The following is a 17,437-nucleotide window of genomic DNA, read 5'->3' as shown; positions in this document are numbered from 1 at the left end:
GGAGAAGAGGGGTGAGAGAAGAGAGGGGGAGAAGAGAGGGGGAGGAGAGGAGAGTGGGAGAAGAGGACAAGAGAGGGGGAAGCGAAGAGGAGAGGAGAGGGTGAAAAGAGAGGGGGAGATGAGGAGAAGAGAGGGGGAGAAGAGAGAAGAGAAGATGAGAGGGGGAGAAGAGAGGGGAGAAGAGGAAAAGAGGGAGAGAATAAGGGGGAGAAGAGGAGAGGAGAGGGGGAGAAGAGGAGAGGGGGGGAAGAGGAGAGGAGAGGGGGAGAAGAGGAGAGGGGGAGAAGGGGAGAGGAGGAGAGGGGGAGAAGGGGGGAAGAGAGGGGGGGAAGAGGAGAAGAGAGGGGGGAAGAGGAGAGGAGAGGGGGAGAAGAGGAGAGGGGGAGAAGAGGGGTGGGAGAAGAGAGGGGGAGAAGAGAGGAGGAGAAGAGGAGAGGGAGAGAAGAGGAGAAGAGAGGGGGAGAAGAGGAGAAGAGAGGGGAGGAGATGGGGAGAAGAGTAGAGGAGGTGGGAGGAGAGAGGGGGAGAAGAGAGGGGGAGGAGAGGAGAGTGGGAGAAGAGGACAAGAGAGGGGGAGAAGAGGAGAGTGGGAGAGGTGGAGAAGAGAGGGGGAGAAGAGGAGGGGAGAGGGGGAGAAGAGGAGAGTGGCAGAAGGGGAGAAGAGTAGAGGAGAGGGGGAGGAGAGGAGAGGGAGAGAAGTGGAGAGGAGGAGAAGAGGGGTGGGAGAGGAGAGGGGGAGAAGAGGAGAGGGGGAGAAGAGGAGAGGGAGAGAAGAGGAGAGGGGGAGAAGAGAGGGGGAGAAGAAGTGGAGAAGAGAGGGGGAGGAGAGGGGGAGAAGAGAGGGGAGAAGAGGAGAGGAAGGATGGGAGGGGAAGAAAAGGAGAGGGGGAGAAGAGAGGGGGGAGTAGAAAGATAGAAGAGAGGGGGAGAAGTGGAGAAGAGAGGGGGAGAAGAGGAGAGGGGGAGAAGGGGAGAAGAGAGGGGGAGAAGAGGAGAGGAGAGGGGGAGAAGAGGAAAATAGAGGGGGAAGAGAAGCGAATAGGGGGAGAAGAGTAGAGGGGGAGAAGGAGAGAAGAGAGGGTGAGAATAGGAGAGGGGGAGATGAGGAGAAGAGAGAGGAGAAGAGAATATGAGAGGGGGAGAAGAGAGGGGAGAAGAGAAGAGGAGAGGGGGGAAGGGGAGAAGAGAGGGAGAGAAGAGGAGAATAGAGGGAGAGAGAGAGGGAGGGGGAGAAGAAGTGTGGGAGAAGAGAGGGGGAGAAGAGGGTGAGAAGAGGAGAAGAGTAGAGGAGAGGGGTAGAAGTGGAAAGGGGGAGAAGAGGAGAGGGAAGAAGGGGAGAAGAGTAGAGGAGAGGGGGAGAAGAGGAGAAGAGAGGGGGAGAAGAGGAGAGGGGGAGAAGAGGAGAGGGGGAGAAGAGGAGAGGAGAGGGAGAGAAGAGGAGAATAGAGGGAGAGAAGAGGGGAGGGGGAGAAGAAGGGTGGGAGTAGAGACGGGGGAGAAGCGGTTGAGAAGAGGAGAGGAGAGGGGGAGAAGAGAGGGGAGAAGAGGAGAGGAAGGATGGGAGGGAAGAAAGGAGAGGGGGAGAAGAGAGGGGGAGTAGAAAGATAGAAGAGAGGGGGAGAAGAGGAGAACAGAGGGGGAGAACAGGAGGGGGGCAGAAGGGGAGAAGAGGGGAGGAGAGGGGGAGGAGAGGAGAGGGGAGAAGAGGAGAGGGGGAGAAGAAGAGGGAGAAGGAGGGAGAGGGGGAGAAGAGGAGAGGAGAGAGGAGAGAGGAGAGGGGGAGAAGGGGAGAAGAGAGGGTGAGGAGAGGAGAGGGGAGAAGAGGAGAGGAGAGGGAGGGAGAGAAGAGGAGAGGAGGAGAGGGGGAGAAGAGGAGAGGTGAGGAGAGGGGAGAAGAGGGGAGAGAGAGAGGAGAGGGGGAGAAGAGGGGAGGGGAGAGAGGGGAGAAGAGGAGAGGGAGCAGAAGGGGAGAAGAGGAGAAGAGGGGGAGGAGAGGAGAGGGAGAGGAGAGGAGAGGGGAGAAGAAGGGTGGGAGAGGAGAGGGGGAGAAGGGGTGAGAAGAGGAGAGGAGAGGGGGAGAAGAGTAGAGGAGAGAGGGGAGAAGAGGAGAGGGGAGAAGAGGGAGAAGAGAGGGGGAGAAGAGGGGGAGAGGGGGAGGAGGGGAGAGGGGGAGACAGAGAGGGGGGAAGGGGAGAAGAGTAGAGGAGAGGGGAGAAGAAGGGTGGAAGAAGAGAGGGGGAGAAGAGGGTGAGAAGAGGAGAGGAGAGGGGAGAGAAGAGGAGAGGGGTAGAAGAGGGGGAGAAGAGGAGAGGAGAGGGGAGAAGAGGAGAGGAGAGGGGGAGAAGAGGAGGGGAGAAGAGGAGAGGGGAGAGGGGCGAAGAGAGGGGGAGAAGGGGAGGAGGAGAGGAGAGGGGAGAAGAGGGGGAGAGAGAGGAGAGGGGGAGAAGAGGAGAGGAGGAAGAGGAGAAGAGTAGAGGAGAGGGGAGAAGAGAGAGGGAGAGAAGAGGGGGAGAGAGAGGGGAGAAGAAGGGTGAGAAGAGGAGAGGAGAGGGGGAGAAGAGGAGAGGAGGGGGAGAAGAGAGGGGGAGAAGAGGAGAGGGAGAGAAGAGGAGAGGAGAGGGGGAGAAGAGGAGAAGAGAGGGGGAGAAGAGGAGAGGGGGAGAAGAGGGGAGGGGGAGAAGGGGGGAGAGAGAGGGGGAGAAGAGGGTGGGAGAGGAGAGGGGAGAAGAGGAGAAGAGAGGGGGAGAACAGGAGGGGGGCAGAAGGGGAGAAGAGTAGAGGAGAGGGGGAGGAGAGGAGAGGGAGAGAAGAGGAGAGGGGGAGAAGAAGGGTGGGAGAAGTGGGGGGAGAGAGGGGGAGAGGAGAGGAGAGGGAGAGAAGAAGAGAGGGGGAGAGGGGGAGAAGAGGAGAGGAGAGGGAGAGAAGAGGAGAATAGAGAGGGAGAAGAGGGGGAGAGGGAGAGAAGAGGGGAGGGGTAGAAGGGGAGAAGAGTAGAGGAGACGGGTAGGAGAGGAGAGGGAGAGAAGAGGAGAGGGGGAGAAGGGTGGGAGTAGAGAGGGGGAGGAGAGGGTGAGAAGAGGAGAGGAGAGGGAGAAGAGGAGAAGAGGAGAGGGGAGCAGGGGAGAAGAGAGGGGGAGAAGAGCAGAGGAGAGGGGGAGAACAGGAGAGGGAGAGACGAGGAGAGGGGAGAAGGGGAGAAGACAGGGTGAGAAGAGGAGAGGAGAGGGAGAGAAGAGGAGTAGAGAGGGGAGAGGAGGAGAGGAGGAGAGGGGAGGAGAAGAGTAGAGGAGAGGGGGAGGAGAGGAGAGGGAAGAAGAAGGGTGGGAGGAGGAGAGGGGGAGAAGAGAGGGTGAGAAGAGGAGAGGAGAGGGGAGAAGAGTAGAGGAGAGGGGAGAGAAGAGGAGAAGGGGGAGAAGAGAGAGGGAGGGAAGAGAGGGGAGAAGAGGAGAGAGAGAGAGGGGAGGAGAGGAGAGGGGAGAGAAGAGGAGAGGAGAGGAGAGGGGGAGAAGAGGAGAGGAGAGGGAGAGAAGAAGAGAGGGGGAGAGGGGGAGAAGAGGAGAGGTAGAGGGAGAGAAGAGGAGAATAGAGGGGGAGAGGAGGGGGAGAGGGGAGAGAGGGGAGGGGAGAAGAGGGTGAGAAGAGAGAGGAGAGGAGAGGAGAGGGGGAGAAGAGGAGAGGAGGGGGAGAAGAGGAGAAGAGTAGAGGGAGGGGAGGAGAGGAGAGAGAAGGGAGGGAGAGGAGACGGGGAGAAGAGGGTGAGAGAGAGGGGGAGAAGAGGGGAGAAGAGGGGAGGCAAGGGGAGAAGAGAGGGGGAGAAGAGGGGAGAAGTGGAGAGGGGGAGAACAGGAGAGGGGCAGAAGGGGAGAAGAGTAGAGGAGAGGGGGAGAAGAGAGGGAGAGAGAGGAGGGGGAGAAGAGAGAGGGGGAGAAGGGGAGAAGAGAGGGGAGGAGGAGAGGAGAGGGGGAGAAGAGGAGAAGAGGGGGAGAAGAGGGAGAAGGGAGAGGAGGGGAGGGGGAGAAGAGGTGAGAGAGAGGGGGAGAAGAGGGTGAGAAGAGGAGAGGAGAGGGGGAGAAGAGAGAGAGAGGGGGAGAAGGAGGAGGGGGGCAGAAGGGGAGAAGAGTAGAGGAGAGGGGGAGGGAGGAGAGGGAGAGAAGAGGAGAGGGGGAGAAGAGAGGGGGGGAGAAGTGGAGGGAGAGGAGAGGAGAGGGGGAGAAGAGGAGAAGAGTGGGAGAAGAGGAGAGGAGAGGGAGAGAAGAGGGGAGAGGGGAGAAGGAGAGGGGGGAGGAGAGACGGAGAGGAGAAGAGGGTGAGAAGAGGAGAGGAGAGGGGGAGAAGAGGAGAAGTAGAGGGGGAGAAGGGAGAGGGGGAGAGGGGAGAAGAGGGGGGAAGAGAGGGAGAGGGGGAGAAGAGGAGAGGGGGAGAGAGAGGGAGGAAGAGGAGAGGGGGAGAAGAGGAGAGGAGAGGAGAGGGGGAGAGAGAGGAGAGGGAGAGAAGAGAGAGAGGGGAGAGAAGGGGAGAAGAGAGGGTGAGAGAGAGGAGAGAGAGGGAGAGAGAGAGGAGAGGAGAGGGGGAGAAGAGGGTGAGAAGAGGAGAGGAGAGGTGGGAGAAGAGGAGAAGAGTAGAGGAGAGGGGGAGGAGAGGAGAGGGAGGAGAAGAAGGAGGGGAGAGGAGAGGGGGAGAAGAGGAGAGGGGAGAGGGGAGAAGAGAGGGGGAGAGAGGGGAGAAGAGGAGAGGGGAGAGGAGAGGAGAGGGAGAATAGGGGGGGAGAAGAGGGGAGAGGAGGGAGAAGAGGAGGGAGGGGGAGAAGAGGGGAGAAGAGGAGAGGAGAGGGGAGAGAGGGGAGAAGAGGAGATGAGAGGGAGAGGAGAGGGGGAGAAGAGGAGAAGAGAGGGGGAGAAGAGGAGAGGGAGAGGGAGAGGGGGTGAGAAGGGTAGAGGAGAGGGGAGGAGAGGAGAGGGGGAGAAGAGGAGAGGGGAGAGAAGAAGCGAGGGGGAGAAGAGGGGTGAGGAGAGGGGGAGAAGAGGAGAGGAGAGGGGGAGAAGAGGAGAGGAGAGGGGAGAAGAGGGGGAGAAGTGGAGAGGGGGAGAAGGGAGAGGAGAGAAGGGGAGAAGAGGAGAGGAGGGGGGGAGGAGAGGGAGAGAAGAGGAGGGGGAGAAGAGAGGGGGAGAAGAAGGGGAGAAGAGAGGGGGAGAAGAGGAGAGGAGAGGGGGAGAAGAGGAGAGGGGGAGAAGAGGAGAGGGGAGAAGGGGAGAGGGAGAGGGAGAGAGAGGGAGGAGAGGAGAGGGGGAGAAGAGGAGGGGAGAAGGGAGAGGAGAGGGGGAGAAGAGGGGGCAAGAGGAGTGGAGAGGGGGAGAAGAGGAGAGGGGGAGAAGGGGAGAAGAGAAGAGGAGAAGGGGAGAGAAGAGAGGGAGAGAAGGAGGAGAGGGGAGAAGAGAGGGGGAGAAGAGGAGAGGAGAGGGGGAGAAGAGGAGAGGGGGGGAGAGAGAGGAGAGGGGGAGAAGAGAGGGGAGAGAGGAGAGGAGAGGGGGAGAAGAGGAGAGGAGAGGGAGAGAAGAGAGAATAGAGGGAGAGAAGAGGGGGAGGGGGAGAAGGGGGGAGAGGACGGGGGGAAGGGGTGAGAGAGGAGAGGGGGAGAAGAGGAGATGAGAGGGGGAGAACAGGAGGGGGGCAGAGGGGAGAAGAGGAGAGGAGAGGGGGAGGAGAGGAGAGGGAGAGGGGAGAGGGGGAGAAGAGGGTGGGAGAAGTGGGAGGAGAGGGGGAGAAGAGGAGAGGAGAGGGAGAGAGAAGAGGGAGGAGAGGGGGAGAAGAGGAGAGGAGAGGGAGAGAAGAGGAGAAGAGAGGGGAGAAGAGGGGGAGAGGGGGAGAAGAGGGGAGGGGGAGAGGGGAGAAGAGGAGAGGAGAAGGGGAGGAGAGGAGAGGGAGAGAGAGGAGAGGAGGAGAGGGGAGAAGAGAGGGTGAAGCGGAGAGGAGGAGAAGAGAGGGGGAGAAGAGGGGGGAGAGGGGGAGAAGAGGAGAGGAGAGGGGGGAGAAGAGAGAGAGAAGAGGAGAGGGGGAGAAGAGGAGGGGAGAGAAGAGGAGAGGGGGAGAAGAAGGGTGGGAGAAGAGAGGGTGAGAAGAGAGAGAGGAGAAGAGAGGGGAGAAGAGAGGGGGAGAGAGGGGAGAGACAGGGGGAGAAGAGGAGAGAGGGGGAGGAAGGGGGAGAAGAGGAGAGGGGAGAAGAGGAGAGGAGAGGGGAGAGAGGAGAGGAGAGGAGGAGAGGAGAGGGGGAGAAGAGGAGAGGGAGGAGAGAGGGGAGAAGAGGAGAGGGGAGAAGGAGGAGAGAGGGGAGAAGAGGAGAGGGGGAGAAGGGGAGAGAGAGGAGAGGAGAGGGGAGGAGAGGAGGGGAGAAGAGAGAGAGGAGAGGGGGAGAAGAAGGGAGAAGAGAGGGGGAGAAGAGAGGGGGAGAAGGGGAGAAGAGGAGAGGGGGAGAGAGAGGAGAGGGGGAGAAGAGGAGAGGGAGGAGAAGAAGAGAGAGAGAGGGGGAGAAGAGGAGAGAGAGAGGGAGGAGTGGTGGGGAGGAGAGGGGAGGAGAGGAGAGGAGGGGAAGAGAGAGGAGAGGAGAGAGGAGGGAGGGGAAGAAGGGAGAGGGGGAGAAGAGGAGAGGGGAGCAGGGAGAAGAAGGGGGAGAAGAGGAGAGGGGCAGAAGGGAGAAGAGGAGAGGAGAGGGGGAGGAGAGGAGAGGGAGAGATGAGGAGAGGAGAGAAGAGGAGAGGGGGAGAAGGGGAGAAGAGAGGGGGAGAAGAGGAGGAGAGGAGAGGGAGAGGGGAGAAGAGAGGGGGAGAAGAGGAGGAGGAGGGGAGAGGGAGAGGGGGAGGAGAGGAGAGGGGGAGAAGAAGGGTGGGAAGAGGAGAGGGGGAGAAGAGGGTGAGAAGAGGAGAGGGGGAGAAGAGGAGAGGAGAGGGGGAGAAGAGGAGAGGAGAAGGGGAGAGGAGAGGGTGAGAAGAGGAGAGGAGAGGGGGAGAAGAGGAGAAGAGAGGGGAGAGAAGAGAGGGGGAGAAGAGGAGAGGAGGAGAGGGAGAAGAGGGAGAGAATTGAGGAGAGGAGAGGGGGAGAAGAGGAGAGGAGAGGGGGAGAAGAGAGAGAGGGGGAGAAGGGGAGAAGAGAGGGGAGAGAGAGAGGGGGAAGAGGAGAGGAGAGGGGGAGAAGAGGAGAGGGGGAGAAGGGGAGAAGAGAAGAGGAGAGGAGAGGGAGAGAAGAGGAGAGGGGGAGAAGAGAGGGGGGAGAGAGGGTGGAGAAGAGGAGAGGAGAAGGGGAGAAGAGAAGAGGAGAAGGGGAGGAGAGGAGAGGAGAGAGAGGAGGAGAGGGGAGAAGAAGGGTGGAGAGGAGAGGGGGAGAAGGGTGAGAGAGGAGAGGAGAGGAGAGGGGGAGAAGAGGAGAAGAGAGGGGGAGAAGGGGAGAAGAAGGGGGGAGAAGAGAGAGGGAGAGGGGGAGAAGAGGAGAGGGAGAGAAGGGGAGAAGAGTAGAGGAGAGGGGGAGAAGAGGAGAGGGAGAGATGAGGAGAGGAGAGGAGGAGAGAGAGGGGGAGAAGAGTGAGAGGAGAGGGGGAAGAAGAGGAGAAGAGAGGGGGAGAAGAGGAGAGGAGAGGAGAAGAGAGGGGGAGAAGAGGAGAGGAGAGGAGAGGAGGGAGGAGAGGAGAGGGGGAGAAGAGGAGAAGAGGAGAGGGAGAGGGAGGAGGGGAGGAGAGGGGAGAAGGAGAGGAGGAGAAGAGGAGAGGGGAGAGGAGAGGGAGAGAAGAGGAGAGGGGGAGAAGAAGGGTGGAAGTAGTGAGGGGAGAGAGGGTTAGAAGAGGAGAGGAGAGGAGAGGGGAGAGAGGAGAAGAGAGGGGAGAAGAGGGGAGAAGAGGAGGGAGAGGGGGAGAAGAGGAGAGGGGAGAGAGGGGGAGAAGGGGGAGAGAGGGGGAGAAGAGGAGGGGGAGAAGAGGAGAGAGAGGAGAGGAGAGGGGGAGAGAGAGGAGAGGGAGAGAAGAGAGAGAGGGGGAGAAGAGGAGGAGTGGAGAAGAGAGGAGGAGAGGGGGAGATGAGGAGAGGGGGAGAAGGGGAGAGAAGAGGGGGAGAGGAGGGAGAGGAGAGGTGGAGAAGAGGAGAAGAGAGGGGGGAGGAGAGGAGATGGAGAGGGAGAGGGGGAGAAGGGTGGAAGTAGAGAGGGGGAGAAGAGGGTTAGAAGAGGAGAGGAGAGGTGGAGAAGAGGAGAAGAGAGGGGGAGGAGAGGAGCAGAAGTGGAGAAGGGGAGGGGGAGGAGAGGGGGAGAATGGGAGAAGAGAGGGGGAGAAGAGGGGGAGAACAGTAGAGGGGCAGAAGGGGAGAAGAGTAGAGGAGAGGGGGAGGAGAGGAGAGGGGGAGAAGAAGGGTGGGAGAGGAGTGGAGAGGGGGAGAAGAAGGGTGAGAAGAGGAGGGGAGAAGAAGGGGAAGAGAGGGGGAGAAGAGGAGGGGAGAGGGGGAGAGAGAGGGGCAGAGGGGGAGAAGAGGAGAGGAGAGGGAGAGAAGAGGAGAGGGGGAGAAGAAGGGTGGGAGAAGAGGAGGGGAGAAGAGGAGAGAGAAGAGGAGAAGAGGTGAGGAGAGGAGAGGGGGAGGAGAGGAGAGGAGAGGGTGAGAAGTAGAGAGGGGGAGAAGAGGGGTAGAAGAGGAGAGGTGAGGTGGAGAAGAGGAGAAGAGAGGGGGAGAAGAGGAGAGGGGGAGAAGGGGAGAAGAGTAGAGGGGAGGGGGAGGAGTAGGTAGAGGGAGAGAAGAGGAGAGGGGGAGAGATGGGTGAAGAGAGGGGGAGAACAGGAGAGGGGCAGAAGGGGAGAAGAGTAGAGGAGAGGGGGAGGAGAGGAGAGGGGGAGAAGAAGGGTGGGAGAGGAGAGGGGGAGAAGAGGAGTGGGAGGAGGAGAGGAGAGGGGGAGAAGAAGGGTGGGAGAGGAGAGGGGGAGAAGAGGGTGAGAAGAGGAGAGGAGAGGGGGAGAAGAGGGTGAGAAGAGGAGAGGAGAGGGGGAGAGAGGAGAAGAGAGGGGGGAGAAGGGGAGAGGAGGGGGGAGAAGAGGGGGGGAAGAGGAGTGGAGAGGGGGAGAACAGGAGAGGGGCGGAAGGGGAGAAGAGTAGAGGAGAGGGGGGTGAAGAGATTGAGAGAAGAGACGGGGAGAAGCGAGTGGTAGAAGAGGGGTGGGAGAAGAGAGGGGGAGAAGAAGGGGAGAAGAGAGGGGGAGAAGAGGAGAAGAGGAGAGGAGAGGGGGAGAAGAGGGGGGGAAGAGGAGTCGAGAGGGGTGAGAACAGGAGAGGGGGCAGATGTGGAGAAGAGTAGAGGGGAGGGGGAGGAGAGGAGAGTGAGAGAAGAGGAGAGGGGGAGAAGAAGTGTGGGAGAAGAGAGGGGGAGAAGAGGGTGAGAAGAGGGAGAGGAGAGGGGGAGAAGAGGAGAGGAGAGGGAGGATGGGAGGGGAAGAAGAAGAGAGGGGGAGAAGGGAGGGGGAGAAGAAAGGGAGAAGAGAGGGGGAGAAGAGGAGAGGAGAGGGGGAGAAGAGGAGAGGAGAGGGAGAGAAGAGGAGAGGGGGAGAAGGGGAGAAGAGGAGAGGGGGAGAAGAGGACAGGAGAGGAGAGGGGGAGAAGAGGAGAGGAGAGGGAGAGAAGAAGAGAGGGGGAGAGGGGGAGAAGAGGAGAGGTGAGGGAGAGAAGAGGAGAATAGAGGGGGAGAAGAGGGGGAGGGGGAGAAGGGGAGAAGAGTAGAGGAGAAGGGTAGGTAGGGGAGAGAAGAGGAGAGGGGGAGAAGATGGGTGGGAGTAGAGAGGGGGAGAAGAGGGTGAGAAGAGGAGAGGAGAGGAGAGGGGGAGAAGAGGAGAAGAGAGGGGGAGAAGAGGAGAGGGGGAGGAGAGGAGAGGGGGAGAAGAAGGGTGGGAGAGGAGAGGGGGAGAAGAGGGTGAGAAGAGGAGAGGAGAGGGGGAGAAGAGGGTGAGAAGAGGAGAGGGGGAGAAGAGGAGAAGAGAGGGGGAGAAGGGGAGAGGAGGGGGGAGAAGAGGGGGGGAAGAGGAGTGGAGAGGGGGAGAACAGGAGAGGGGCGGAAGGGGAGAAGAGTAGAGGAGAGGGGGGGTGAAGAGATTGAGAGAAGAGACGGGGAGAAGCGAGTGGTAGAAGAGGGGTGGGAGAAGAGAGGGGGAGAAGAAGGGGAGAAGAGAGGGGGAGAAGAGGAGAAGAGGAGAGGAGAGGGGGAGAAGAGGGGGGGAAGAGGAGTCGAGAGGGGGAGAACAGGAGAGGGGCAGATGTGGAGAAGAGTAGAGGGGAGGCGGAGGAGAGGAGAGTGAGAGAAGAGGAGAGGGGGAGAAGAAGTGTGGGAGAAGAGAGGGGGAGAAGAGGGTGAGAAGAGGAGAGGAGAGGGGGAGAAGAGGAGAGGAGAGGGAGGATGGGAGGGGAAGAAGAAGAGAGGGGGAGAAGGGAGGGGGAGAAGAAAGGGAGAAGAGAGGGGGAGAAGAGGAGAGGAGAGGGGGAGAAGAGGAGAGGAGAGGGAGAGAAGAGGAGAGGGGGAGAAGGGGAGAAGAGTGGGGGAGAAGAGGAGAGGGGGAGAAGGGGAGAAGAGTGGGGGAGAAGAGGGGGATAAGAGGAGAGGGGAAGGAGAGGAGAGGGAGGATGGGAGGGGGAGAAGAGTAGAGGAGAAGAGGAGAGGAGAGGAGAGGGAGAGAAGAGGAGAGGGGGAGAAGAGTGGGTGAGAAGAGGAGAAGAGAGGGGGAGAAGAGAAGAGAGGGGGAGAAGAGAAGAGGAGATGGGAGGAGAGGAGAGTGAAAGGACATGAGAGGGGAGGGGGAGGAGAGGAGAGGAGAGGGGGAGAAGGGGAGAGCGGCAGAAGGGGAGAAGAGGAGAGGAGAGGGGGAGGAGAGGAGGGGGAGGAAGAGGAGAGAGGGAGAAGAAGGGTGGAGAAGAGAGGGTGAGAAGAGGAGAAGAGAAGAGGGGGAGAAGAGAAGAGGGGGAGAAGGGGAGAGGGGGGAGAAGGGGAGAGAGGGAGAAGAAGGGTGGGAGAAGAGAGGGTGAGAAGAGGAGAAGAGAGGGGGAGAAGAGAAAAGGGGGAGAAGGGGAGAAGAGGAGAGGAGAGGGGGAGGAGAGGAGGGGGAGAGGAGAGGGGGAGAAGAAGGGTGGGAGAAGAAAGGGTGAGAAGAGGAGAGGAGAAGAGAAGGGGAGAAGAGAGGGGGAGAAGAGAGGGGGAGAAGAGGAGAGGGGAGGGGGAGAAGAGGAGATAAGAGGGGGAGAAGAGGAGAGGGGGAGAAGAGGAGAGGGGGAGAAGAGGGGAGGGGGGGGAGAAGAGGGGAGGGGAGGGGGAGAAGAGGAGAGGGGGAGAAGAGGAGAGGAGGGGAGGAGATGGGAGGGGAAGAAGAGGAGAGGGGGAGAAGAGGAGAGGGGGAGAAGAGGAGAAGCGAGGGGGTAAGAGAAGAGGATAGGGGGAGAAGAGGAGAGGGGGACAAGGGGAGAGGTGTGGGTGAGAAGAGGAGAGGAGAGGATAGGGGGGATGGGAGGGGGAGAAGAGAAGAAGAGAGGGGGAAAAGAGGGGTGGGAGAAGAGATGGGAGAAGAGGAGAGGAGAGGGGAGAAGAGAGGTGAAAGTCACTGAGCTCTTCATTAAGGCCGTTCTACTGCCAATGTTTGTCTATGGAGATTGCATGGCTGAGTGCTTGATTTATACATCTGTCAGGAAGGGGAGTGGCTGAAATAGAATCCACTAATTTGAAGGGGTGTCCACATACTTTTGTATATATAGTGTATGTACACATGGGTGTTGTTGCACCATACCAACGATAAGCCTGTCTTCCCCATCACATCATGAAAGGTCATGTTGATGTTCATTTAACCTCTGTCTCTCTCTTCCTCTGACTCCTCCCTTTCTCCTTTGTTTCTCTCTATCTCTCTGTCTCTTTCTCTCTCTTTCTCCTCTGTCTCTCTCTTTCTCCTCAGATCTCCAGGCTCAAAGCGTCAGTCCACCAGGTAGGTAGAGTATAAATCTACAGTGATTATAGCAGTTCAATATTAGTCAACTTTATTATCCCACATGGAGAAATTCATGTGTCCATACAAACCATTCTAAACCCCAATAACAAGTAGTGTTTTATGGAACTACTAATACTTGTCAACCACAAAGCACTACTGCTGTTAGAATAACAGAATCACTGTCATCATCTGTCCTCACCACTGTGTTTTCCTCTCTGCTGTTTACAGCTGAACTCTCAGTCAGACTGGTGGATGGGACCACTTCCTGTTCTGGGACAGTGGAAGTCTTCTACAGAGGAGAGTGGTTAGGTCTATGTTCTAGGTGGTGGTGGAGAATGATGATAGAGGTTAAGGTTGTGTGTAGAGAGCTGGACTGTGGGAATCCTGTATCTGAATCTAGAGGACCTCTGGTTGAAGATGGAAGAAGAGGAGTCAGACTATTTAGATGTAGTGGAGATGAGTCTATTAGACAGTGTGACATCATAGAGGACCTGGTGACTGTTATGGTGAATATTATCATCATGTGACCTGTTCAGGTAAGAGACTGGTCATATTGAGAGATTTATTTATACATTATACAATATTACCATGTATCATGTTTTATGTGTTTTTATTTCATTTAAATAGAGGGAGAGATGTCAGATGTATTTAAACATTATATTTGTGTTTGTCATATTGGTTTATGGGAGATGTTCATGGGCAGATCATTGTAGTTCAGATGGTACTGAAGTGAAGCTGCCTGATGGATGTCCAGCTGTTTATTTTCTATAAAGTGAAGTGAACTTATTCCTGTCTCCTGCCTGCATTATTCCCAACCCTATCCTGAGTGACTAAGAACCCATTTCTACCTCTTACAGTATCAAACATAGCAAACTACAATCTTTTATCCAACATATTTGTGTTTAGTCCTTGACAGTGTCATCAACAAAACTGATTGAATGTTCAACCAAGTCTTTTTCTCCAGAGTCTGTGCGGCTTGTGGATGGAGCTGGTCTCTGCTCTGGGAGAGTGGAGGTGAAGTCCAATCAGTCCTGGGCCTCAGTGTGTGAAGCTGACTTTGACCGGCAGGATGCAGAGGTAGTCTGTGGGGAGCTTGGCTGTGGGGCTCCTGCAGCTCTACAGGGGGGGCTCTATGGAGAAGGTGAGGGTCAGACCTGGGATAAAGAGTTCCAGTGTAAAGGCAAAGAGTCCCTTCTCCTGGACTGTGACACCTCAGACAGAGAAAACAACACCTGTCTACCTGGTAATGCTGTTGGACTCACCTGCTCAGGTAAGAAACAGTTTGTCACTCAATCAACATTGTTTCTCACCTGGAGTGAAGAATATGAGAGACAATATAGGTGTGTTTTAGTGAGAAAATAGTAAGATTACTGTCTCTCTCTTTTCTTTTCTCAGAGCCTGATGATGTGAGGCTGGTGGGAGGAGGCAGTCGCTGTGCTGGTGGAGTGGAGCGGTACGACCAGGGAGAGTGGAGGACTGTGGGATCTGGAGACCGGGACCAGGGGGATGTAGCTGCAGTAGTGTGTAGACAGCTGGGTTGTGGCTCCTCTGTTTCAGTTCTACCTGGAAACACCACTGGAGGGTTTGAAGTTTACTGTTATGGGTCTGAGTCTGCACTGAGGGAGTGTAGGAGAATGAATTATCTCTCTCCTGGACTCACAGTGATCTGCTCAGGTAATAACAAGATATTATAATTATATTCAACTGATTTCCTTCATTCATACAACTTCCTCTGCACCTCTCATGATGACTGTTTAGCTTGTCAGTCTGCTTTACTAAATAGATCACTCAGTCAAGTAGGAATCAAATACACCTTAAATATCCCAGAATGCTTTGTATTTGAGTGTTATCTCAGTGAACGTCTCTACTCACTACCACTGTCACATGTCATGTTATTGTCATATCTAAATGAGGAAAGTAGTTGAGGAGCTACGTTTTCTTTTTCTCTCCTCTTGTTCCAGATGTCCTGCTTAAGCCTGATATCAACATATGTTGTCTCAGTGACTGTAGGCCCACTACTCATGTTGCCCTGTGAGGGAGGGTGGCTAGCACTGTTACATGCTGATGTTATTGTCATATCTATAGGAAACTAGTTGAAGAGGTTTTTCTTGTTCTCTTTTATTGTTACAGATCTCCTGGTCCAGCCTGATATCTCCCTGACTGACTCAATGGGAGGGGTCTCCAGGGGCCACCAGGGGCCCGAGATGTTCAGGGGCTACAGCTTCACCATCACCTGCTCCACTCAGCCACAGTACCCAGGAGGCTCCTTCCTCCTCACGTTCACCGGCTCCAACAGAACCCAGACCCAGCCAGCTGTCAATCACTCTGCTGCCTTCCTCTTCCCTGCTGCAGATGACTCCCACCAAGGGAACTACAGCTGTGTTTATGACAATTATGTTTTCTCTCATAACTTCTCCTCTGAGAGTGAGCTCCTCTCCCTCACCATCACAGGTAACTGAACATGAACCAGACTTATAACTTTGTCATTGACAGATTTCCCACAGATCTATGTGATGATGATCAGTCCCCTCATCAAAGGTGTTTCTGTTTGCAGCCTCTCCTCTGCCAGCCTTCATCATCAGACACGTTGTAGTGCTGCTGATCCTACTGACAGCCATCACCACCTCCTACCTGTACTACAAGGTAAAGACATTTACTCAGACGTTACAAGTCATTTAAACTAGAGGGAGAGGGTGAGGGGGAGAGGGAGGGAGAGAGAATGGAGATACTAGAGAGTAAATGTCTGACTGTTGGTGCTGTGTCTCCCTAGCCCACCAGGAGGCAGAAGAGAGTGAACAGGGTGAGCAGCATGGATCTTTATGTCAATGCCATGGAGATGGTCTCTCTGAGCTCCAGAGCTGAAGCTGGACCGGGAGAGGAGAGAGCAGCCCAGGGGACGGAGTAGGAGTAGAATGAAGCTGACCCTACATGCTGATCTTAGGTCAGTTTTGTGTTTTAAATGGATGGTCAGCAGTGGACTGATGTTTAAAATGTGGTGACAAACCTGAAGTGGTTCTAATTTTAATAACAAGTTCAGAATTAGTTTATCTTTCTAGAACCTTGGAAGAAATCTAAAAGGAGTGACTGCAACCACCATTATTCCTTTTAGTTTGGTTTTTACCACCAGAGAAACATGGGGTTCTGGATAACATGGGGTTCTGGGTAACATGGGGTTCTGGGTAACAAGGGGTTCGGGGTAACATGGGGTTCGGGGTAACATGGGGTTCTGGGTAACATGGGGTTTGGGGTAACATGGGGTTCTGGGTAACATGGGGTTTGGGGTAACATGGGGTTCTGGGTAACATGGGGTTCTGGGTAACAAGGGGTTCTGGGTAACATGGGGTTGTGGGTAACATGGGGTTTGGGGTAACATGGGGTTCTGGGTAACATGGGGTTTGGGGTAACATGGGGTTTGGGGTAACATGGGGTTTTGGGTAACATGGGTTTTGATTATTTTAAGAGAGTAGTTCAATTACGTCTGTTTTGTTTTCCAGAATAAATAGCTTTTGTTTGTTTTTTCTTTTGTCTTAGATTCTTTATCTTATTTAGTGTCTCTTAGATTCTTTATCTTATTTAGTGTCTCTTAGATTCTTTATCTTATTTAGTGTCTCTTAGATTCTTTATCTTATTTAGTGTCTCTTAGATTCTTTATCTTATTTAGTGTCTCTTAGATTCTTTATCTTATTTAGTGTCTCTTAGATTCTTTATCTTATTTAGTGTCTCTTAGATTCTTTATCTTATTTAGTGTCTCTTAGATTCTTTATCTTATTTAGTGTCTCTTAGATTCTTTATCTTATTTAGTGTCTCTTAGATTCTTTATCTTATTTAGTGTCTCTTAGATTCTTTATCTTATTTAGTGTCTCTTAGATTCTTTATCTTATTTAGTATCTCTTAGATTCTTTATCTTATTTAGTGTCTCTTAGATTCTTTATCTTATTTAGTGTCTCTTAGATTCTTTATCTTATTTAGTGTCTCTTAGATTCTTTATCTTATTTAGTGTCTCTTAGATTCTTTATCTTATTTAGTGTCTCTTAGATTCTTTATCTTATTTAGTGTCTCTTAGATTCTTTATCTTATTTAGTGTCTCTTAGATTCTTTATCTTATTTAGTGTCTCTTAGATTCTTTATCTTATTTAGTGTCTCTTAGATTCTTTATCTTATTTAGTGTCTCTTAGATTCTTTATCTTATTTAGTGTCTCTTAGATTCTTTATCTTATTTAGTGTCTCTTAGATTCTTTATCTTATTTAGTGTCTCTTAGATTCTTTATCTTATTTAGTGTCTCTTAGATTCTTTATCTTATTTAGTGTCTCTTAGATTCTTTATCTTATTTAGTGTCTCTTAGATTCTTTATCTTATTTAGTGTCTCTTAGATTCTTTATCTTATTTAGTGTCTCTTAGATTCTTTATCTTATTTAGTGTCTCTTAGATTCTTTATCTTATTTAGTGTCTCTTAGATTCTTTATCTTATTTAGTGTCTCTTAGATTCTTTATCTTATTTAGTGTCTCTTAGATTCTTTATCTTATTTAGTGTCTCTTAGATTCTTTATCTTATTTAGTGTCTCTTAGATTCTTTATCTTATTTAGTGTCTCTTAGATTCTTTATCTTATTTAGTGTCTCTTAGATTCTTTATCTTATTTAGTGTCTCTTAGATTCTTTATCTTATTTAGTGTCTCTTAGATTCTTTATCTTATTTAGTGTCTCTTAGATTCTTTATCTTATTTAGTGTCTCTTAGATTCTTTATCTTATTTAGTGTCTCTTAGATTCTTTATCTTGAAGTGTTTCCATTATTAGTCCATGTATTATTATAATCATCTGGTCATTCTTTGTATTTTTAAACATGTTTTTAATAAAGGGGTTTGTTGTTGTTTACCTCTCATGATGTTATTTATTGTCTCTTAGATTATTTATTATTTAGTGTTGTTAGATTCTTTGATCTTATTAGTGTATCTAGATTATGTTATTGATTTAGTGTCTTTAGATTATTGATTTATTTATGTATGATTAGATTATTATGTTATTTAGTGTTCTTAGATTCTTTATTATGAATGTTTAATTGATTATGATGTATTAGTTATAATATCTGGTATTTTTGTATTTTGATAGATTTTGTTAATAAATGTTTGTTGTTAGTATTATATGATAATGATGTTATTGATTATAAATGTTATGATATTGATTATTGATTATGATGTAGATTATTGTTATTATGTTGCTCTCTAAACTGCCATGTAATCAACTGAATGCTTTTAATAAAATGACAGGCTGTCAGTCTTGTGTGATTCCCCTCTTGGACAGACTACAACATACAGTAAGAATATCATGCTGAAACCCTCATAGCCAAGTGTGTGTGTGTGTGTGTGTGTGTGTGTGTGTGTGTGTGTGTGTGTGTGTGTGTGTGTGTGTGTGTGTGTGTGTGTGTGTGTGTGTGTGTGTGTGTGTGTGTGTGTGTGTGTGTGTGTG

General features: G+C 53.2%; 1 protein-coding gene across 1 annotated transcript; it reads left to right on the top strand.

The window, feature by feature from the left end:
- Positions 1-12,488: 12,488 nt before the first annotated feature.
- LOC123732932 (uncharacterized) lies at positions 12,489-14,611 on the top strand. The gene is made up of 2 exons (XM_082978626.1): positions 12,489-13,648; positions 14,105-14,611. Exons 1-2 carry the CDS (start codon positions 13,609-13,611, stop codon positions 14,431-14,433), a joined length of 369 nt encoding a protein of 122 aa, XP_082834752.1. The 5' UTR covers positions 12,489-13,608; the 3' UTR covers positions 14,434-14,611.
- The last annotated feature ends 2,826 nt before the right edge of the window (positions 14,612-17,437 follow it).

The sequence above is a fragment of the Salmo salar genome, chromosome 08, assembly GCF_965601325.2.
Source record: "Salmo salar chromosome 08, fSalSal1, whole genome shotgun sequence".
NCBI classification, from domain to species: Eukaryota; Metazoa; Chordata; class Actinopteri; order Salmoniformes; family Salmonidae; genus Salmo; species Salmo salar.
The sequence above is the reverse complement of the archived record's forward strand: the minus strand, read 5'-3'. Positions and strand labels throughout refer to the sequence as shown.